The 23942-nt window shown below is 45.1% G+C and overlaps 1 protein-coding gene across 3 annotated transcripts in view; it reads left to right on the forward strand.

The window, feature by feature from the left end:
* The window catches only part of NFRKB (nuclear factor related to kappaB binding protein), a 105947-nt gene that overhangs the window by 58112 nt on the left and 23893 nt on the right, over nt 1-23942 (forward strand). For all 3 annotated transcript variants that reach the window (XM_029572533.1, XM_029572534.1, XM_029572535.1), the window contains exons 16-22: nt 3159-3219; nt 3554-3728; nt 6769-6875; nt 9409-9532; nt 15740-15819; nt 17687-17904; nt 18588-18864. In XM_029572533.1, the coding sequence (XP_029428393.1) occupies nt 3159-3219; nt 3554-3728; nt 6769-6875; nt 9409-9532; nt 15740-15819; nt 17687-17904; nt 18588-18864 (1042 nt within the window). The remainder of the gene's footprint in view (nt 1-3158; nt 3220-3553; nt 3729-6768; nt 6876-9408; nt 9533-15739; nt 15820-17686; nt 17905-18587; nt 18865-23942) is intronic.

Genomic DNA, 23942 nt, shown 5'->3' on the forward strand with positions numbered 1-23942 from the left:
GCTTCCTGTTCATCTGAGGGAGAGAGATTCAATAGTTCAGACTTGTCTGCATTCATTTTATACCCTGATATCTTGCCAAATTGCTGTAACTCTAACAACAAGGGATATAAAGATCGCTCAGGCTCTGTCAAAGTAAATAAAACATCATCTGTGAACATGGACAATTTATAAACTTCTTTCCTCACTCTGATTCCCTGTATTTCATCTATATGCCTAATTCTTGCAGCTAATGGTTCCAAATATTATTTTATTTATTTTTAACTTTTATATACCGAGGTTCCTGTATGGGATACAAATCACCCCAGTTTACAAAAAACTGCAACTTCGCACAAAGGCAGTACATAACACAAGTGAATACAAGAACTGGTACAGGGAACATAAACTGAATATTCTGTAATATGAAACGGTTCAGGAGACCGCATCATTGAAATTAATGGGAGAGATTATACAATCAAGAATAAAAACGGGTATCGTATGCGGGTAAAAAGTTAAGTGCGTTGAGTTATAGGATGAGAAAATACACTGGGTGAGTGTATATTGGGACCTGGATAAGACTGTTATTGAACCAAGGCAATATAATGCGAAGAGTAAAGGTGAAAAGGGACATTTCTGCCTCATACCTCGCTCTATCTCAAAAGTTGGGGAATATTCCCCATTTCTCCTGATACAGGCACTCGGCTTGGAATATCATTTTTTAATCCATGTTAAAAAAAAAAAAAAAAAAAAAAATCCACCCAAGCCCCATTTTTCCAAAACCTTAAATAAATAATCCCAATGGACCATGTCGAAAGCTTTTTCAGCATCAACAGTCCAACAAAATAGCCTGACATTGCTGCTGCTGCGCCCACCAAACCAAGTTTATCACCCTCTGAACATTATGCTAACTTCCCTGGAATGAACACCATCTAATCTAGATGAATTAACCCTGGTGCTATGGATCCCAATCTCAAAGCCAGAATTTTGCTAGAATCTTCAAATCTAACAGGTCGATACTGTAACGTGCGGTTGAAGATTTCCCGTCTGTAACTTGCTGGGAGCGCACAATTCGGACGCGTAAGGCGATTCAGCGATACAGTCTCCAGTTTCACGCGTCCTTAGCGCTTCTTAAAACAGACGCATAACCCTTTCCGCACGCAGCATGTATATGATATGTAAATGAACGAATTAGCTGTATAATGAAGGAATTAGCTATTCCCCTCCGATACTGTGACGCGCGCTCAGATTATCTCCTTTGTAACCCGCTATTTTGCCACGTCCTTAACCTGTTAGTTTACCGCTACCCTCTACTTGGTGTTAGTGTGGTGTTAGAAAATTAAAACGGGAATAAAGTGTAAAAAATGGTGTAAAAAAAGTGTAAAAACATTGCTTACCTGCCCTGGCCCCGTCCGGTCTCCGGTGCAGCCCCAGTCCTGTCCCCTCCTCCCGAAGCAAAAAAAAAAAAAACCGAAAAAGTAGCAAGGCTCGGGCCTGCTATGGTAGTCCCTTCTCCCTTCTCCTCTCCTCCCGATTTCGGCGCTCAAGGCGGCCGGGTGGGCGTGCATTCATCCAGGCAGAGGGAGCCGGCGGCGAAAGCGGCCTCCGGCTCCCTCTGCCTGGATGAATGCACGGCCCCCGCCGGCAGCGAATGAATGCCCGTGCGATTTCGGCGCTCAAGGCAGTCACATGACGTGACGTCACGCCTTGAGCGCCGAAATCGCACGGGCATTCATTTACTGCCGGCAGGGGCCGTGCATTCATCTAGGCAGAGGGAGCCGGAGGCCGCTTTCGCCGCCGGCTCCCTCTGCCTGGATGAATGCACGCCCACCCGGCCGCCTTGAGCGCTGAAATCGGGAGGAGAGGAGAAGGGACTATCGTAGCAGGCCTGAGCCTTGCTACTTTTTTAGTTTTGTTTTTTTTTTTTTGCTTCGGGAGGAGGAGACAGGACTGGGGCTGCACCGGAGACCGGACGGGGCCAGGGCAGGTGAGCTGGGGTTGGGGGATAGTTTGCCGAGCATCGGGGAACATAACTGTCCACTTCCTGGTACCTGTCATTTCAAATGTCATTTGAAATGACATTTGAAATGACAGATACTAGCGCGGCCGTGAAGTGTTAGGCCCGCGAACCCAGGATACTGTATAGGCGCTCTATACAGTAAAATGGGTTGCGCGGGCCTAACGCTTGCCTAAGGCTTCGCAGCCGCGGCATGCATTTGCATGCAATTAGAAGAGAGTATAGAGCGGTAGGTGAAGAGAACTGTGCGTGAGGGGAACGAGGGTGCGTCTGACACTGCCGCACTGTTTCTACCGCGGCCTTAGAGTATCGACCCGTAAATTAATTAAAGAGATAGGTCTATGGGACCTACATATTATCCGCTCTCCTTCCCCCTCCCCCCCCAAACAGGAAGATCGGTCGGCTGTATGGCCCGAAGATAGCAGGTGAGGCCAGCTGATCTTCCTGCTCTGGGGGGAGGAAGCGGAAGCTGCGCATGGCGCTTCTGCTCCCCCCCCCCCCCCCCCAACCAGGAAGATCGGTCGGCCATATGGTTGCAGGACCGATTCCCCACGTGTGCCGTGATGGCGCACCAGGCATGGGTTCTCCTCTTCATTGTCGCGGGGATGGGATCCCGCGACAGCCTTGCAGTTCCGGTGTCAGTTGGGTGGGCCTGGGTCTAAATTGGGTGGGCAGCTGCCCACCCAGACCCACCCGTGGCTATGCCACTACTTTTAGGGTGACCAGACTTGTCCCTCAAACTTATTTAACTCAACTGAGAGTTGCTTTTGAAAATATTATACTGTGGATTGTATGATACTTTAAAGATGTATTTAAGTAAACCCCTGATAGGGTCCCTTTTTATGAGTCTCAACACACTGTAAGCATTTGGTTTGCTGGGACTTAATGTTTTCTGTAACTTTTAGCATGAACTTTGTGTGTCAGAAGTTTTGGTGATCTCTTACTTAGAAAAATATTTCTTGTCCTGTGGAGACCGAGAAATGTGATCTCTCTTAGTGAATATAACTTTGTACTTTTGGACATTAATATATATTGGTACCTTTTTTATTTAATTCACTTATCTATTAACCCTTTAGCAAGAGACCATCTGCCTCTTCCTGTGTGAGATGTAGGTGAGCATGCAAACTGTAGCCACCAGTGATAACCAGGAGCATCCTTTGTGTTTCAGGAGAACAGACTATGTGGTCAGGCCCAGCACAGGGGATGAAAAACACTTTTTCCAAGAGCAGGTGAGAGAAGGGACAGTGCTCATCCATCCTGTTTTGCATTGAAAAAATAGTGTCATTCACAGCAGTGAGAAGAATTTGTATGCAGACATAGGATTACAGAACATCAGATATGAGAATCTATAAAATGGACAGAGTTGAGGGGCATTAAATTGGGCTGTGGTACGTCTGTGTTCTGTGTGAAGACTATGTTTTGTGGCTGCATACAAACCTATGCACTGACTAGCAGATCCTTCACCCTACAAGTGAATGTGTACGTGATTCTGAAGTATTTCATTGTAAAACCTATGTTTCTTTGTTTTCCAATGCCTGTACATCCATCTTTTTCCATTCTCAGGAGAGGAATCGTTATAGCCAGCCCCACAAGGCTTTCACTTTCCGCATGCACGGCTTTGAGTCTGTTGTGGGCCCTGTGAAAGGTGTGTTTGATAAGGAGACATCGCTGAACAAGGCACGAGAGCACTCCCTGCTGAGGTCAGACAGGCCTGCCTATGTCACCATTCTCTCTCTTGGTAAGGCCTCCCCTAAGCCATCTTTCGGTTGAAATTTCTCCTATCTCTCTCCTTCTGCCCTGTAAAGTCCAAGCAGGGAATAGTAGTAATGCAGTGCATTCTTTGACTGAACTTCGAGTCCTAGGTCTTCCTTTCATTTGATATGTCACAGCTCCAGAACCATGTTTGAAGAGATGGTTTGAAAGCATATGATGTTAAACTGTCCAGGCAGTGAGTAACGTATTACCAATAGAAAACATATATTTGGAATGGGAGAAGGCATGACATAAGAGCAGGTAGGCATCTGAATGAAGATGAGAGCATGTGATGTATGTGAGTGTGAAGTGGTAAGCATAGGCTTGAAGGAATAAAGTGATTTGCCAAGATGAGAGCAAGGTGCTTTTTCCTAGCTGTGCTTTTTGTATCTTCATACAGCTACCTGCAGTCTGCCTGATCTTGTGCCAGGATAACAGCATGACATTCTTTTTTTTTTTTTTTTTTTTTTTAATTTTTGCTTCAGTTTACCAATCGCATTTCACCACAAAGATCAATGCGATTTACAAACAGCTGTATTAACATATACAGTAAAATAATACAGCTTCCTTTTCCTCTTGCTAGACTAATCCTTACACATGGGATTTCCCTGCTCCTCAACTGCCGGAGACAGAAGGCACACATCCTTCATGACTTCACTCTTGGCCATAAAATAGAGTTTAGTTGCAGACAAATGTAGATGACTTTATAACCCTCCCAGAGCCAGTGTGGCACCGGCCTGGTAGAGGTATCCTACCTACTGGAGCAATGGTCTTTCACCATTGCTTTCCCCAGCATAGCTGTCTTACAGGGTGGACCCTGGTGGAAGGCAATCTAGGCGTGGATCCTAGGGAACTGTGGATCCCTCTTAGTGGTGACTCCACTCTTTTAGGAGTAGGGAATCCTAGAGGACCTAGCCCCTTAAAAAAAAAAAAATCTTGAGGTTCCTCTCTCTCTCTCTCTTCTTCTTGCTCCCCCTTTCCCTGTCTTGTTACTCTGCTGCTCTTCCTCCCGGGTTTGTGCAAGAGGAATAAAGGCCATTCAAAAACAAAACAAAAGAGGGTTAGGGAGAAGAGCCATAGCAGGTCTGAAGGAGTTTTCCCAGCTAAGGTGACTATCACTGTTGGCTTTAGTACAGGAACTCGAAGAAGGTGAGAGGCGTCAAATGCAGTGCACCTTGTTTCTTTGTTTTTTGCAGGTGGTACTATGCCTCAGAGGTGCTCCAGCATGGTGTGCCGATTTAAAAAAAAAAAAAAAAAAAAAATATATATATATATATATATATATATATTCTCTGCCAGAATATATATATATATATATATATATATATATATATTTATATTTATTTATATATATATATATATTTATTTATATATATATATTTATTTATATATATATATATATATATATTTATATATATATATATATATATAAATAAATGCTTGGCTGCATGTCAAGAAAGGTTCCCAGCATTGCTTGCCCCTATTTGCCCTGCATTTGATGGGGGCCTGGACCTGGCCTTCCCAGGTAGGCCCAGTGAGTAACCCCCTTGAGAAATGAAGGGCCTTAGGAGGGGGCTGGCTTTGGAGCTGACCCAGTTCTAACCATTCTGGCAGAGAAAGAGCTGCTGCCTCCAGGCCAGTCAGTCTCTGTGGCATCCTTGATGGAAAGGGACTCTGGAAAGGTTCTGAAGGCATATTTAGCTGCCATGCACAGAGCCTTGGCTGGACCTTCAAGGGGCCCAATGAAAACCCACCCTACAGGATTTCTCTGGAGTTTGTGCATTACTAATAATGCACCAGGCTTTCTGTGCTATGCAGAAGCCTGGTGCTATTTCTAAATTGAGATCCCCAGACCAGGGGTCAACAGATAGAATGGGTGAGGTTTGAAATGCCTGAGGGGACCCCCTTGTGACCAAACCCTCACCAGTGCTGCCACTCCAGACTCCGTAGAAGAGTGCTGGTCTGCTGACAAATCAGAGCTTGCTGCAACCCTGAGCTCTTAGGAAGAGGAGAATTTGTCAGTAGTAAAGGTGTTTCAGGAGTTTTCAGCCCTCGTTGCTAGTGCCAAGGGGGCCTAGAAGACTTTCAGAAGGTGGTTCCATCCTTCAGGGAATAAGGAAGCCTTCAAGAACCTTTCCCTTGCATGGAGCCCTAAAACGAATGGTGTTGGCAGAGTAGGACACCCTACAAAGAGGGCTTAGAGTAGGAAGGGTAATGAAAAAGTTATACCTTCTCCCTGTGAAGGAAAAGAAGAAGCTACTGCAAATCCCAAGGGTTGATGTGCTGGTGTCAGCGGTTACCTGCAGAATTATTTTTGTAGTGGAGGAAGGTACAACCCTAAAGGTCCCTCAGGATAGGAAGAATGAAGGTATTCTAAAACAGGCCTTCTCCATGGGGTCATGTCAATTCAAGTCACGGTTTGTGAAGGCCATGTAGTTCAGGAAGCCTTATACTGGATACAGCAGTTACCCGAGAGTCAAAAAACTGCACATCTGGAGTCGGCAGATGTGCAGTTTTTTGACTCTCAGATATATATATATATATATATATATATATATATATATATATATATATAGGGGTAAGAAGGAGATCCTTGTCTGGTCACTTTGGCAGGAACTACTGGCAAGGGCCTATGATCACGCTCCCTTTCATGACCATGTCTATAGCAGCTGAGGAGCAGGGAAATCCCAAGTGTTAGGACTGGTGTAGCAGGACTCAAGGAAAGAAAATTCAGGTAACAAATTTTACCTTATTTATCCATTTACTTAGTAAACAAAATACAGTATAATCCATAAGCTATTTTCTTGGCAGCAATAGAGCAAAAAAGTAATAGTTGAAACTAGTTTAAAAAGCAGTTTTAACTAAGTAGTTTCACTGACTTTACACCAAGGTTCTGATTTACCAAGAGCTTTCTCTTATTTTTTGTTTTGAGAAAAACTTGCTAAATCACAGTTGTAAGGAGAATACTAAATTTCCAGCTGGTACCCTGCTTGATCTTCATGTTCCCTTGTTTTTGTGTCTCCTAGTTCGGGATGCTGCTGCTCGTCTTCCCAATGGCGAGGGAACTCGTGCTGAGATCTGTGAACTACTTAAAGACTCTCAGTTCCTTGCCCCTGAAGTCACAAGTGCGCAGGTAGGGAAAATGCAACCCAGCTTCAGGGTTGCTTTTGCCATCAATAACCCAACTTCTGTTCGAAACATTGGTCTAGAGCAGTGGTTCTCAACCAGTGTGTCACCAAGGGCTGGAGAAAAGATTGAGCCCCACTCTCCTGTGGTGATACCTAAAGGCCTGTGCTTTCTATAACAGCCACATGTTCTTGCTGCTTAAGGAGAATGCAGAGTAAGGAGCAGGTACTTAAAAGTCCTCATCACTGCTCCCTGTTGCTGCTTTTCCCTCAACCCTGGCAATCACTGCCACCACCACTCCAAGCCAGAAATGTTGCAGGCATGCTGTATCCTGCCTTGCCATCCTCTTTCACCTCCCTGCTCCTTCCCCCCCCCCCCCCCCCCCCCCCTTCCACTTCTTGGCGTTTCAGTTTTTCTCTGTATGTTTATAATTTATGGTCTTTTGTTCTGTGTTAGATAAGAGTCAGTCTGCATGTTTGACAGAGGTGAGGGATTCTACTAACTAGTATGTAGACTCTGTAGGAATCTAGAGCAGTCTGGCTTTCTTTGCTTTTCCAATAGTAAGTGTACTGTGTTCCATATTTGTAGTCTAGCTTTTTCATAGGTAAAGTTGTTGCTATTCAAATCCTGGGTGTTAGTGCTCTTATGGTATGGCTGGTATGCTATATCATTTCTAAATGCCTTTTTAGCAGGTTTTCATGTTATTTCACAAAGTGTCTGGTAGGGAAGGGATTTTGAAGAACTATTATTGAGGGGATATCAGTGGACAGTGAAATGCTAAGAGAAATTAGGGATTCTAATCAAATTGGTAGTGCAGTAGTAATGGAAGATTTCAATTACCCCAATATTGACTGGGCAAGTGTGACATCAGGACATGCTAGAGAGATAAAGTTCCTTAGTGTAGACAGATGGTCTCAGCATCCCGCCCACGGCTGCCCAAGAATGGTGCCAAGGATTTGCCCGTGAAATGAATATCAATTCCAAGAGGTTACGGATAAGCCGTCATCCAGTCCCTAGATCAGGGCATCTATAGGATTCTGCATTCTATATACAGCCTATTCTGCATTCTATTCTGTATACAGAATAGAATTCTATATACAGCCTATTCTGCATTCTATATACAGCCTATTCTGCATTCTATTCTGTATACAGAATAGAATTCTATATACAGCCTATTCTGCATTCTATATACAGCCTATTCTGCATTCTATTCTGTATACAGAATAGAATTCTATATACAGCCTATTCTGCATTCTATATACAGCCTATTCTGCATTCTATTCTGTATACAGAATAGAATTCTATATACAGCCTATTCTGCATTCTATATACAGCCTATTCTGCATTCTATTCTGTATACAGAATAGAATTCTATATACAGCCTATTCTGCATTCTATTCTGTATACAGAATAGAATTCTATATACAGCCTATTCTGCATTCTATATACAGCCTATTCTGCATTCTATTCTGCATTCTATATACAGCCCTTCCCACCTTTCCCACCCTGGTAACCCTTCCAGTACTCCCCATGCTCACCCTCACTCCCTCCCTCCACTCCCCCCCCCCCCCTCTCCCCGCCATTAGCCTCTACAGCCTTCCCCTTCCCCGCTTTCCTTACCTTTTAAATCCCTCCCTTATCCTTACCTCCTCTTTCGCATATATTCTCCCCCCTTTCCCTCTCCCCTCACCTCTCCCCCCAACTTTGTAAATAAGTTCACATATGTAATTTTAAATCCATATCTTTCCAATTTAAGTTATCCATGCTTGCTTTCTCTTTCTCTCGTACTTCGCTATTTACCTTGTTCTTTTTATCCAATTATTATCCAATATCTCCCAGTTAAACCCCCCTGTTCAATGTAATTTCCTTTCTCAGTTAATTGTGAACCGACATGATGTGTCCTACGAATGCCGGTATATAAAAAATGTTAAATAAAATAAATAAATAAATAAATATAATCTTACTGGGGTTGAGTACAGTAACGGTTATCTATTTTTAATCAAGTTTTTTCAATAGTATGTCCACAGTATTTTTTGAAGAAAATATTGAAGGGCTGAGGTCACTGCAGGCGGCTATGTAGGTTGATGTCAGCTTTGAAACCTGACTCTGTCTCCAACTGCTGGCAGGGGAGCATAACCCATTGGTCTTAAGTCCATCTGTCTACACTAAGGAAAACTAAATTATCAGGCAAGTAATTTCGCCAATCCTCTGTCAGCCTGGTGATGTCAACTTCTAGTTCCTCTTCAGTCAAATAGAAGTAAATGTTCCAGTGTGTATAGTGGACTCCATGACGGCATCTTGATTGGTCAGCCTGGTCTTAGTGTGTTGACCAACTGTACATGCTTGGCAGTGTGAAGTAATGGACTGAATTTATGATATATGAATGATATCAGCTCTGAGCTTTCACAGCCAATTAGTTTGCTATGTTTTCTAGTTTTGATTTTATGCTCAAAAAGAGCTGTTTATGGAGACCCAGCAAACTCTTATTCATTGTTTTCGTTGCCATAAAAATGTTAGTTTTATGTATCTTTGGTTTGCAGGTAAACACAGTAGTGAGTGGGGCTCTGGACAGGCTGCACTATGAGAAAGATCCATGTGTGAAATATGACATCGGACGTAAGCTGTGGATCTACTTGCATCGGGACCGCAGTGAGGAGGAGTTTGGTATGCAATTATTTGGGAGAGGGAAGGAAAAGTAGTTATATTATACCATTATAACCTCTCTTATTATACTGAATACAGTAAAGGGATCCAGCTTTGTAAAATCAAAAAGATTTGTCAGCCTATTTCTCACTCACTCTGTTTTCTGGTACTCGACTCTATTATGCAAAATCCTTTTATTTTGCATGTGTTTCCTCATACTGGGGTCATTCCTGCAGTACACTTTGTGTGGATGCGATATATGTTTCCCTTTCTTAAATTTTGTTTGCATTTTTCTTTTTGATTTTTAAAGAATGTCTTTGAAAAGTTCAGAATTGTGTTATTTTTCTGTAAATTGATGGTCCTATTTTGCTCAGTTCAGTGGTTTAAAAGGTTTTTGCCTTTACACTGTGCAGAGAAAATAAATTCTATAATGCAGGCTATTTTTTTTTTCTCTAGCCACCTTATATAATTATAATTTAATGACAGATTTGCTTTGTTATGAGCAAGCTTAACATGGTGTGATGATTGTTGACTATTGTATTGTGGTGGGGAATGGCGAAAGAGAAAAATGAAATGTGATAAGTTTTCATAAAGATGACATTGAAGTCACAACACTGCCATTGCCATGCAACCAGATCAGTTTTGTCAACGTGAATTTTATCAGCAGAGAGCAGAATGCTCCTTTATTATAAGGATTGTAATTTCCTAGTGAAAGAGGCTTTTCTGGAAGGTGATGACTGGCAGCACTAGAAACAGAAATGTGCCATTAATCTGTGAAATTGGCACAACACAGTGGCAGTGCCAGCTTTTCTCAGTCTCTCATCTAGTTTTCTTTCTTCTTGCTCTGCAGTCTCCCTGCCTGTTTAATTGAGAGAGGGGGTGGACTAATGCTTAGAATAAAGGACTGGGATTTGCTTCAAATCCTGCTACTGCTATTGACATTCATTGTAACCTTGAGCAAGTTATTTTATCTCATGTTGCCTCAAGTATTAAATTGGATTGTAAATTCTCACAGGACAAGCAGGCTGGTACTCCTCACATATGGGTGACATCACAGGATGGAGCCCAATCACGGAACACTTCTGTGAAAGTTTCCAGAACTTTGACTGGCCCCTACTGGGCATGCTCAGCATGGCACTAAACATGCAGCCAGCAGGGGTCCCCCTTCAGTCTTCTTTTTTCCGCGCAGCAGTAGCCATGCGGTTAAGGAGCTCTGCAGAGATTCCTGACAGGAATTTTCCTCACAGAATTACTAAAATTTAATTTACCCAACAGGGGTCCCTCCTTCAACTTTTTCAAGCCGCGGTACTGTGGTAAGTTTTTTACCCGTTTTCAGTCTATTACCGTCGAGTTTGGCCCTCGCGGCCTACTGGCCGTCGACCATACCGCGGCTCAATTTTTTCATGGCCATGGCATCGGGGTTCTGCCGGTGCCCGGACTGTAATCGCACCATGTCCATCACAGACCCTCACAAAGCCTGTGTAATGTGTCTCGAATGTGAGCACGATGTCCTAACCTGCACCAAATGTACCCTAATGACACCAAAAGGTCACAAGGCTAGAATGGAGAAGATGGAACTTCTCTTCCATGCTCAAACCCCGACGCCGTCCATTGCATCGATGTCAGAACCAGCACCGTCAACTTCGCGCCAGCATCGACCTCCGGCCGGTGACCATCTGGATTTGACGACTTCTCGGCCTTTAACACCCTCTATTCCCCCTCAGGACCGTAGAGATAAACATCACCACTGGCATCGAAGGTCTCGGGCCATCGAGGGAGCGAAATCATCGACCTTGCCATCGTCCAAGCCGCCGTCGAAGAAACCCGTCCAGAAAAGGCACCGACCTTTTCGGCGACCAGGTCACGAGGCGACCCTCACCCAACAGGGTATCGGGAGCCGCGACTCTGCCTTTAACGGTGGTCCCTCCGGCTATGCCTCTGCCTCCTTCTTCTGTTCTGGAGCCGGGGCTGCTTGCTCCAGGTCTCCGATAAGAACTGGACTGGATGGTTCAGGAGGCCATCGACAAGGCGATGCATAGACTCCAGGTTCCTCTGGCACCAACACTGGTTCCGATTGCGGAACCGACCACGACCCAATTCCAGCAGCATTGGCACCACTGCTCTCGAGAATGGAAGCACTCATGGCCGCTTTTCCACCGATTGACCCCGGGTCACCGATGGCTCCGGTGCCCTCCCCGCTTACTTTGTCATTGGGAGGAGAAACACCGTTCCACATCCCTCCATCGGGAGTTCTGCCGATACCTCAGCCATCGATTCCGATAAGTCCGTCGGTCCCATCGAGCCATCCATCGATGCCCTAGATGCCTGCACCAGTGCCTCCAGTTATTCCTTCGGAGCCTAGACCAGGACCTTCAAGGATCCCACCGCCCCGTCCTCCTCTAGTCCCTAGAGGAGCAGGTGCTGATCCCTATGATACCTGGACTGATGATTCTTCACCAGACACTGATGATTTGCCTTCACCACCTTCACCTACTGAAAGCAGAAAGCGTTCTCCTCCAGAGGACCTTTCCTTTATAAATTTTGTGAAGGAGATGTCTGAATTGATTCCCTTCCAATTACAGACGGAACAGGACGATAGGCATCAAATGATGGAGTTGCTACAATTCCTGGATGCTCCCAAGGAAATAACCTCCATCCCTATCCACCAGGTTCTTCTGGATCTCCTCAAAAAGAACTGGGAACATCCTGACTTTGTTGCTCCAGTCCACAGGAAAGCTGACACCACCTATCTCGTTCAGTCAGCTCCAGGCTTTCACAAACCTCAATTGGATCACCAATCTGTGGTTGTAGGATCTGCCCAGAAAAGAGCAAGGAGATCAAAACCTCACACTTCCTTTCCCTCAGGCAAGGAACAGAAATTTCTAGATGCCATTGGTAGCCGTGTCTTCCAGGGATCAATGCTCATCTCCAGAATTGCCTCTTATCAGCTCTATATGACCCAATATAATAGGGTCTTATTTAAGCAGATACAAGACTTGACAGACTCCCTGCCTCAGTAATTTCAAGATCAACTCCAAACCCTAGTAAACAAGGGTTTTGAGGGAGGCAAGCATGAGATCAGATCATCTTACGATATCTTTGACACTGCTACCAGGGTATCTGCAGCTGCTATCTCGGCAAGATGATGGGCCTGGCTCAAGTCTTCCGACCTTCGCCCTGAAGTACAAGACAGATTATCCGACTTGCCTTGTGTAGGAGATAATCTGTTTGGCGAACAGATTCAACGAACAGTGGCGGAACTCAAGGACCATCATGAGACCCGAAGACAGCTCTCTCTGATGCCTTCTGAGTACTCTTCAAAACAGCTCTTCCGGAAGGACTCTAAGAAGTCATTCTTCCGCCCGAAGAAATCCTACCCGGCACCAACTAGAACCCGTTCTACGAGACAGTTTCAAAAAGCCCAGTCTCGTCAGACATGAAAACAAAAACCGCAAGCAGCTCCTCAGCTGGGCCCTGCTTCCGGTTTTTGACTCCTGCATAGAGAGCAGCAGCCAGCTTCCATTGCCCCACATAACAGTGGGAGGTCGATTGTGCCATTTCAACAACAGGTGGCACTCGATCACCTCAGACCAGTGGGTCCTAGCGATAATTGCTCAGGGTTATCATCTGAACTTTCTCTCCTTTCCACCGGACTCCCCACCTCTACCGAAGTGGAGAACATCCGATCACTCCATCCTTCTGGAACAGGAGGTTTCCTTCCTCTTCCTCCAGTCCAAGGCAATAGAACCAGTACCCTACTCTCAGCCCGGCCTAGGGTTCTATTCCCGGTACTTTCTAATCCCAAAAAAAATCGGGGGGTCATCCAATTCTGGACCTACGTTCCCTCAACAAGTACCTCCAGTGAGAGACGTTCAAAATGGTAACCTTGGGCTCTCTTCTTCCTCTTCTACAAAGAGGAGACTGGCTCTGCTGTCTAGGCCTCCAGGACGCATACACTCATCCCATCGCAAATACCTGAGGTTTCTAGTAGGCCCCAAGCACTATCAGTACCGAATGCTTCCATTCGGCTTCGCGTCTGCACCATGAGTCTTCACAAAATGCCTCGTCCTAGTTGCAGCCTTCCTCGGGACTCAAGGTGTTCACGTCTACCCCTATCTAGACAATTGGTTAATCAGGGCTCCCACTCAGCAAGCTGCTCTGTTGTTCCTACATCTTACCTTACACACTCTAATTTCACTCGGATTTCTCGTCAACTACGACAAATCCTACTTAGTCCCATCTCAAACCTTATCGTTCATTGGGACAGACTTGGACACCTTGCAGGTAAAGGCTTTTCTGCCTCGACAGCGAGCTCTCACTCCCATGTCTCTTGCACATCAGCTGCAGTCTCAGCATTCCACGACTGCACACCACTTTCTCATCCTCCTGGGACACATGGCGTTCTCAGTTCAGGTCATCCCATTGTCCCGCTTGGCCATGAGGGTCATGCAGTGGACTCTAAGGTCACAATGGACTCAATCCATTCAGCCCCTGTAGACCATTGTCCACGTAACCGACTCTCACTCTGTCGGTCTCTCGCCTGGTGGAGAAATCAGGTCAATCTCCTCCAAGGCTTGCCCTTCCAGGCTCCAGACCCTCAAATAACTCTCACCACTGATGCTTCCAACCTCGGCTGGGGAGCCCACGTGGCTGATCTGCAGACACAAGTATCTTTGTCTCCAGAGGAAATCAAACACCAAATCAATTTCCTGGAACTTCGAGCAATAAGATATGCTCTCAGGGTATTTCAGGATCGCCTCTCCAATCAAGTCATCCTAATCCAGACGGACAACCAGGTGGCCATGTGTACATCAATAAACAGGGAGGGATGGGCTTCTACCTTCTGTGTCAGGAAGCTGCACAGATATTGGCGGAGGCCCTCTCCCACTCGATGTACCTCAGGGCCACCTACTTGCCGGGAGTGGACAATGTGTTGGCAGACAAGCTGAGTCGCACCTTTCAACCGCACAAGTGGTCTCTCAACCCCTCAGTAGCGAGCTTGATCTTCCAACAATGGGGTTATCCTCAAATAGACCTCTTTGTGTCACCTCAAAATCGCAAAGTAGACAACTTCTGCTCTCTCACTCACAGCCAACACTATCAGCCAAAAGACGCATTCTCCCTAACATGGGCAACCAGTCTCCTATATGCATTCCCTCCACTTCATTTCTCTCGAAGACTCTCGTGAAGTTACGTCAGGACAAGGGAACCATGATCCTGATAGCACCTCAGTGTTGTTTCCAATACTTCAGGATCCCTCCATTCGCAGGCACATCCCCTTGGGAAAGGACCTGCTTCTAATCACTCAAAACAATGGGTGCCTAAGCCACCCCAATCTTCAAGCCTTGTCCCTGATGGCATGGATGTTGAAAGGTTAATCCTTCAGCCACTTAACCTTTCTGAACCAATTTCCCGTGTCCTGATTGCTTCACAGAAGCCTTCCACGAGAAAATCTTATTCTTACAAATGGACCAGGTTTACGTCATGGTGCTCTTCTCAGTCCCTTGACCCCTTTACCTATCCAATCACAAAGTTTCTGGACTATCTCTGGCACTTGTCAGTCAGGTCTAAAAACTTCCTCCATCAGGATGCATGTCAGTACTCACCCATATGTGAGGACTACCAATCTGCTTGTCCTGTGAGAAAGCAAATGTTGCACACCTGTAACAGGTGTTCTCACAGGACAGCAGGATGTTAGTCCTCACGAAACCCGCCTGCCACCCCGCCGTGTTGGTTTCATAATGTTTTCTTATTTTATTTTCGGCACTACCTGTAGCTTTTTAACAAGACTGAAGGGGGACCCCTGCTGGCTGCAGGGTTAGTGCCATGCTGGGCATGCCCAGTAGGGGCCAGTCAAAGTTCTGGAAACTTTGACAGAAGTGTTCCGTGATTGGGCTCCATCCTGTGATGTCACCCATATGTGAGGACTAACATCCTGCTTTCTGTGAGAACACCTGTTACAGGTAAGCAACATTTGCTTACTCTTGGGAAGAGACTTCTTGTATATAGTTTATTGTAAAGCACCCTGAAGTAGGATCCTATATAAATGCAGAAATAATCTGCCATGCAGTGCCAATTACCTTGTCTAGGTCAATGATGTGATCACCTGTCACATGAGAACTAGAAATGAACAACTCATGGGAACATTTTTTCAAGTGGTAGTGAATTTTGGTTATTTCTGATTAGGACAGGCTTTGTTTTTAATGTGGTAACTACTTTCATTTACAGAGCGGATTCACCAAGCTCAGGCTGCTGCTGCAAAGGCCAAAAAAGCTCTCCAGCAGAAACCAAAGCCCACCACCAAGATAGTAAGTTCATTCTCGGGGCACATTAAAACAACAAAGAAACTTTCTTTTTATTGTCCATTGCCACAACACATAGTTCAATAAAGAAAAAAGTCAAACATAATAAAAAAAAGAACTTAATCAATAATACAAAAGTAATACAAATCCTTACAAATTGTTTTTCACCCCTACTCCTACGACCTCTTTCCCCCCCCCCCCCCCCCCCCCGCACACACACATAGGTCAGTGTAAAGGCACATCTATACAGGCATGCATAAAAAATAAAACCAGATGATAATCAAGCAGAACCTGCGACCAGCCCGCGCCTACCCCAACAGCACAAGGACTCTCAAGACTTGTCTGGATTCCCGCGCAGCAAGGACGCTGCCAACAAGTGCTCAGCAGTCGTGCCACTCTTCCCTCTAGGCACGCACACCTGCCCTGACTATAAATGCTCTGGCGGGAAGGAACCCTGTGGTGCTCCCTGATGGTGTCAGCATGACAGTTTGTTTAAACCCCAGCCGTGTTCCAAGCAGACACCTCAGCAATGGGTCTCCTGCCTAGCAGTGCGTGTTGCAGCCTTCCTAATTCCTTGCTTCCAGTCCAGCCTCATCCAGCCTTGCCTTCCTGTTCAGCCTGACTCTCCAGATCTTTACCTCTTTCTTGGACCCAACCACGATTGCCTGCCGCCTGGTCCTGACTATCTTACCTGCTACCTGCCCCGACCTTGGCCTATCTCTGACTCTGTTAAATTTGCTGTCCACTCTTACTCTGGTGTATCTCTGACTCTAGTTACCTGCCTAAGTCTTGCTAGCCGCCAGAATCCAAGGGCTCAATCTGCAGCAGAGGAGGCTGGTAAAAGTAAAGCTCCAGACTGTTTCACTACAGAGCAAGTTCGCCAGCTGCTGGTACAGATCTCGGGAGTTCGCCCTTGAGGCTGCGTCAATTATGCCGCAGCACTAAGGGCTCAGACACCCGCTACCCTTTACATCAAGTAATCAGATCACATCACTTAAATGGTTTCCATATAAATTCAAATTGTAATAGCCTATCCTTACACAAAGTTGTCAGTTTTTCCATGAGATACACATTCTATAAATGACTAATGAAAGAATCTATAGTAGGAAGATTCTCTCAGAGAAATTTCTAATGATACTTGCACGTCAGGTTGGAAGGACATCACCTCTTGTTGCCTGAAAACTGACTTATCAATGCTGGATTTATATAGAGCCTGTGTCAAGAGTATGCCAAAGATAAACCTCAGTATTTGAGTTTGGGGGTTGTGTTCTGATAATTTCTACACAAATAGCTGGGAGGCTTTTGGAGACAAAGCAGGAGTGCCTCTCAGTCCCCAGTTACAAGAAGTGTCTCCTGATGGCTTTACTTTCTCCTTCGATCCAACAGAGGGAGCTGATTGATATTAACGCCCTCAACTGCTAGAAGCATAGAAACTACAGCAAATAAAGACAACCAGGCCCATCTAGTCTACCCATTTTCCATATTAAGTACCACCATATTTCATCTCTAGTTTTACCCTTATTTTCCCACCGTGAAGGCATTTTTAAATTATGATACCCTTTTTGCCCCTACCGATTTCCTTGTTCCCAGAGACTACCCATGCATCCATCATGCTGTCTGTGAAGAAATAATTCCTTTAGTATACTCCCTTCCGACGATATTATATGATATCAAGGTATAGCATATTCTGATAATATCTGTACGTTAGTTTTAAGGAGGTGACTTATCAGCTTGTATTTACAAAGGTTATGATGTGGTTTGCATAGTTACTCCAAAGGCCAGCAGGAACCATTCAGATTAAATTTGTAAGAGTAGAAGAATCCAGTAAGTTTATTTGCGTCTTGAGTTCTTGTGACTCTTTGCCTTGTTGCAGAAGTCCAGCGGTAAGGAGAGCTCCATAAAAGTCGTCACAACTGGTCCCTTTGAGCCAAGCCAGCTGAGCCTGGACTCGAGCATGCCACCAACACCAGGAACCCCTGGCACACCAACCACTCCAGCAATGCCCACAACACCGATCTCACCACCACCAATTACAGCCGTGAGCAAGAATGCAATAAACATTGGAGCTGAACCAGCTAAACCCAGTCAAAGGTGACACAGACTGCAGGACCGCTCTGAAGTGGAACTTGCATTTCTGATTCTTCCATACAGCTCTGTTCAACTTGTTCTAATAGTCTCTCTCTTAACATAATATTCCCTGCTGTCTTCTATGGTATTTACAGAGTGTTTCATTTCACTTTACCTTCTGAGCCAGTATTACCAAGGTCTTTGTGCCAGATTGTGCTTTAAATGTACCCAAGGCATTCTGTTGCAGATAACTATTTGAGACAGTCCAGAGAGTAGACTTTCCTCTATGGAGCTTATGAAATAAGAAAAGCAGTTACCCCTCTGAAACCCAGACGACTTTGTTTTAATTGACTTTTATATGGCTGCTGGCCATTCAGCCTCTGACATAGCAACAGAAGCCCTTTTGAAACCTTTTGGCTAATGTTTAGGGGTTTTGTTTTTTTTTTTCTGTTTACAGAAATTCTGTTACCCCGTTTACTATACTTTTTTATGGCCAAAAGGTGTCACTGTAAGAACAGTATATAACCTATGCTTCCTTCTCAAGTGAGGTCTGCACATCACTGAGCTCAGATTTCCATGTTTGTTGAATTTAATACCTTATGCTACTGACAGCCCCCACTCCATATTTTATGCTCATTCTTGTGTTCTATTGTTAAATGGTTGCATTCTTCTTACCAAGCTGTATACATTTTATTTTGGTTTTGCAGTGTACTTCTGGTATCGTCACCAACAATGCCACAGCTGGGCACATTGCTTTCTACAGCCCAAAGCAGCCAGACGCAGACTGGGACTCAGACCACGGCGCGCATAGTGAGTCACTCAGCCGCAGCTGGGCTACCTCAGGTGCGGGTGGTGACAGCACAGCCCAGTCTCCCTGCTGTGACTCAACAGGCCTCTGTGGTCACACAGGCATTACAGCAATCTCCAGCAGTGTCCCAGATCAGGGTCCCCACCACAGCCACGCAAACCAAGGTGCTTCCTCAGGTAAGACTGTGAGAGAAGAGAAAACCTCACATTTATACCGCATGCTCGTGAAAGTTAATAGCACATGCTGAAGCCTAGTATGGTGGAGATATTTTCCTATGCAAATCTCCACACCCAGGTCAGCTAAGGATTCTTAGTTGTGACTTGCAGAACCTGTTGTCATTCTAGTTCTGAGACCCACCCACATGGTTCTGCCAAGGTACCTAAATCCTGATCTACAAGTGTTCATCTGTTGAGACCCCTTCACAACTTTGCCAAGTGCACCTCTGTGCTAACCTGCAGCATTCCCTACTATTCCAGTACTGACAAGCATTTAGAGGATGGGAGTGGTGGACAGAAGTGCATGTATTCAGGATGTCACCCCCTGACAAACACATGAAAACAATGAGGAAAACGACACAGGAAGTCAGCTTAATAGTTTAAAAGTGGGAGAGGAAACCCAGGTGTAAGGCTATATGGCATATAAATGAACCAAAGAGAAATAGCTGGTAAGTTATGAGTATAAATGGTTACAGTCTAAGCAATAAAATTTCAGATCTGCAAGCCCTAATGTTGGAGGCAGAGTTGGATATTGCTGCTATTAGGGAAGCATAGTTCAGTGAAAAGAGAGAGAAAGAAATCAGGATGGCAAAAGTACAAGCTGAAGAAAAGATGGCTAAATAGGCAAACTGAGGTGATGAGAATTTGTTTAAGCTTTATCAGAGAAAGGATGAGGGCCAGAGGTGGAAGTGTAAGATTAAAATTTGGCAGGGAGCAATGTGTGAAGATGGACAACGAGAAAGCAGAAATGCTAAACAAATAGTTCTGTCCAGGGTTCGCTGAAGAAGACCTTGGAGAAGTACACTGTCCTGCGCAGGTATTTCCAGAGTGGCCACTTGGTCCTCAATGCACACCTTTGTGAATCATTATCGGCTGGACGTCATGGCAAGGGATGTTACAACATTCGGTGCAGGGGTCCTTGGGGCACTCCTTGCTTCGTCCTGCCCGGGTAGATAAAACTTTGTTACCTGCCACTTGTCATGGCTGGACTGGTGTAGCAGGATGAGATAGAAGGAGAAATTTCCTTACCTGTTAAGTTCCTTTCCATTAGTCCTTCTATACCAGTCCAGGACCCTCCCAGAAAGGGTGGATCTGGGGGTTTTTTTGAGTTGGTTAAGATTTTTCTTTTTCCCTTTCAGGCCGATACAGTACAGTGCAATCCGGTGGAGCACACCGTTAACCCGCATTTGGACACGTGTTTTTGACGCGCTAGCTTTACCCCTTATTCAGTAAAGGGTAATAGTGCGTCGAAAACGCATGATTTGTGTAAGGGGAACATCAGGTACAAGGGTTATTCTTCTTGGATTTGGCCTTCACAATCAGCAGGGTTACGTCTAAAGTAAAAAAATAAAATAAAAAAAAATCTCAAGAGGTTGCAACAATATTGCGGGTGGCGGGGATACAGGTTAGCTTGCCACAGCAGCCTGCGTCTATCTATTCCTTCAAAAGAAAAATACGCCTAGTTGGTAATGGGTGATCAAAGGAGGAAAACTACTGCATCGACACTTAGGTGGATCTACGTCCTCTAAGAATACTGTTACTTGAACTTGGATTTGAATTTTTTTCTTGGGGGTTTTGAAATCGCTTTTGTTACTTTTTGGTGACTTTTTGCAAGGATTCTTTTTCCTACATTACTATTTATGGGTGGTCCATTTTTCTTTCTGGATTTGGAATTGTAGGATTCTACATTTGCTGTTTGAACTTTTATTTTCTGTTAGTATGATGCAGGTTGTGGTTCAATGTCGATATACTCCATGGTGAATTGTCTGCTACGTGGAGGAAGTAATCCTTGGATTGATGGGGATAGGGAAAATCTTTTGTTTTTGTTTCGGATTTGGGTGGTGGCAATTTGATATTTCCTGAGATAACTATGTGGGTTTTATCAGGCTGATCTTAATGTGTGTATTCTTTTCAAATTTCATGTTCCCGTTCATACCCCAGATCACTCTAGATCTAGAAGCATGGGTTTTACCTCCTTGCCAGCAGATGGAGACAAAGAAGAAAAGCTTTACGGACACTGTTACTTAACATAGTGTGCCACCTGCAGTTCCTCAGTATTTTTTTGTCTCCAGTAGATGGTAGAGGTGTAAACCCTGCAGTCTGAAGTGAAAAAAGAAAAAGATGTAGTTCCAAGAAGATTACTCCCAGGGGCTATAAGATTCCTGAGTGGACTATCTCCCCTGGTTGAGGAAGGTGAGCAGGGGTTTGTGGACCTTTGGGAGATTGTCTTTGGATTTATGGTAGTTTAGAAAGCCAGTGGTCTGGCTCCCTCACTATTTATTTATTTATTTAAAATCTTTTCTATACCGTCGTTTAGTAGAATACCGTCACAACAGTTCACATATAGGCACAGCTAGGAAGGCTGTAGGAGAAAGCACTCCCATCCACAGAATTATCTGTGGCAAGCAAAGTTTAGGAAAGTGGACCCTCAGCAGAACTGGAAGTATCCTTCGTGTGTTTGGGTTAAAAGGCTAGCTTGATAAGGAATTGGATGATTCAAAGGACTCCAACAGGGTAGAAGGTCCTACTGCAGAGTCGCCAAATGGGGAGGCTCCTAGGAATCTTTTGGATCTGTAAGACGTGCCTGTGGGAGAAAGCGACAACCCAAAGGTGGTCAGGCTGTTTAGGAAAGAAGAATTATGGCCTCTGTTTCCACACATACTACAGAGCTGGAGATTAAAGTACTGCAGGAAGAGTCCAATCATGAGGGAGTGGATCCCATCATGGAAGGATTGTGGGGGCATAGTGAAGGCCTTTCCCTTCCATAATTCAGTTAAGAAGTTGGTGGTCAAGAAGTGGGATACTCTGGAAACTGTACCTAAGTTGGGCAAAGCTATCTCAAAGTTGTACCCTTTACCTGAGGATGCCCTAGAACTGCTAACACTCCCAAAAGTGGACGCTTCAGTCTCAACAGTAACCAAGAAGATCCCATCCCGGTGGCAGGGTCTGTTGCTTTGAAGGACGCACAGGATCGGAAGTTGGAGATGCATCTCAATAGGATGTTTGAGGTGTCAGCCTTAGGCATCCAGGCATCGGTCTGCAGTAGTTTTATGCAATAGGCCTGTTTGCACTGGGCGCAGCATATGTAGGCAAATGGTATGGTTTCCTCGGGTCCAGCCAAGTAAGCAGAGCACTGTGGATCCATCAAGTCTAGAGGGCATGAATAAAGTGGAGGCATTCAAACACTGCACGGAGCGGCAGTAGCCACAGCGGCATTCAAACACTGCACGGAGCGGCAATAGCCACAGCGGCATTCAAACACTGCACAGAGCGGCAGTAGCCACAGAGGCATTCAAACACTGCACGGAGCGGCAGTAGCCACAGAGGCATTAACGGAGCGGGATGCCAGTTGCCAGTAGTTGGTGTTCCACCTTCACGGAGCAGAAGGATGGAGGGCTGCTATTTCCAAAAAAAAAAAAAAAAATAAAACAAAACAAAAAAATAAAAACAGGGTTGGGTAAGAGTATGGGGCAAGGGGGTGGCCTGCTTGTTACAGCGGTTGCTACCCCCAATTGAGCTAGATGTCACTTGGATGCAGATTCAAAGCTGCTCTCTAAATTGGGTGGAGGGGAATTAGGGCTGGAGGGTACTGGAAGCCAATAGTAACAGGTGGGAGAGAGAAAAAGGGAAAAAAAATGGATATAGCTTGCTGGGCAGACTTGATGGGCCGTTTGGTTGTCTTCTGCCGTCATTTCTATGTTTCTATATGGTGGATGTGTTGTATGATTTTATTTGGACATCCGCCAGGATTTTGGTGTCTGCATTGTTAGCCAGAAGACTCCTATGGCTGAAGAATTGGTCGACAAATGTCTGATCCAAGTCACAGCTGGGTAATCTCCCCTTTATAGAGAAGATCTGGAACAGCTAGTGAAGCACTTGGAAGAGTCTAGGTGTCATAAATTACCCAACGACAAGCCAAGAAGAATTTTCCCTATCCATCAAGGTTTCAAGACAGCAGGAGATATCATTTGGCAAAAGGCTCTTCCTCTTTGCAGAATCAGTGCTCAGATAGGTCACACTCTTTTCAGGGACTGCATAAACCAACCCAGGAAACCTCAGGTCAAGGAACTGGAGACAGCAAGACTGTGCAATGAAGTGAGGCTGGTCCACTTTTCCTTGGAAGTCGACAGAGGGGTGCAATTAGACATCTTTTACGAAGAGCGGACCAAAATCACAATGGACCAATACGGGAGGCTCATATGATTTCCCCTTGTACAACTCACACCAAATGGGAAGTGGTGCATGCCATGTTCGATCGCTTAAGGCACCTGGAGCCAATAGTTCCTGTTTCCTGGAGGAGCGAGGAAAAGGAAAGTATTGCATTTACTTCATAGTTCCGAAACAGAGGCACATTCAGACCTATTCTAGATTTACAGAAGGTGAATGCAGCTTTGAGTGCCAAGGTTTTGCATGGAAACTGTATGATTAGTGATAGCAGCAGTGCACAAAGGGGAATCCCTAGCATCTTCAGATTTAATGGAGGCTTATCTGTACATACCCATTCGAGCAAAGCATCAAAGATTCCTTCGCTTCATGATTCTGGGAGATCATTTTCAATTTTGTGCCCTCTCGTTTAGGTTAGCGATAGCGCCTCGAACTTTCAGCAAGGTGATTGTGGCAGTAGCCACAGCCCTGTGTAGGGAATGCATTTTGGTGCACCCTTACCTAGATGACTAGCTAATTTGAGAAAAGTCTGAGGCCCTATGTCAACAGTCGGCGTGGTAGGTCATGCAGAGGTTGCGAACTCTGGGCTGGGTAGTGAACCTGGCAAAGAGCAACTTGGTTCTGACTCAGTTGTTGGAGTATCTTGGGGCCTGTTGTGACACCAAGCTAGGCAAGGAGTTTCTCACATCGAACAGGGTGATGAAGCTACAGGGGAAATTGCACTGGTTATTAAAGCTATTGGTACCCCGAGTATGGGATTATTTACAGGTTCTGGGCTCCATGGCATCTACGCTTGATCTCGTGTTATACCTCACACTTCTGAGACAAACACAAAGTGATGTATGCACTCATTCACAAAGCAAAGGGACTAGCAG

Source organism: Rhinatrema bivittatum, chromosome 12, assembly GCF_901001135.1.
Source record: "Rhinatrema bivittatum chromosome 12, aRhiBiv1.1, whole genome shotgun sequence".
NCBI classification, from domain to species: domain Eukaryota; kingdom Metazoa; phylum Chordata; class Amphibia; order Gymnophiona; family Rhinatrematidae; genus Rhinatrema; species Rhinatrema bivittatum.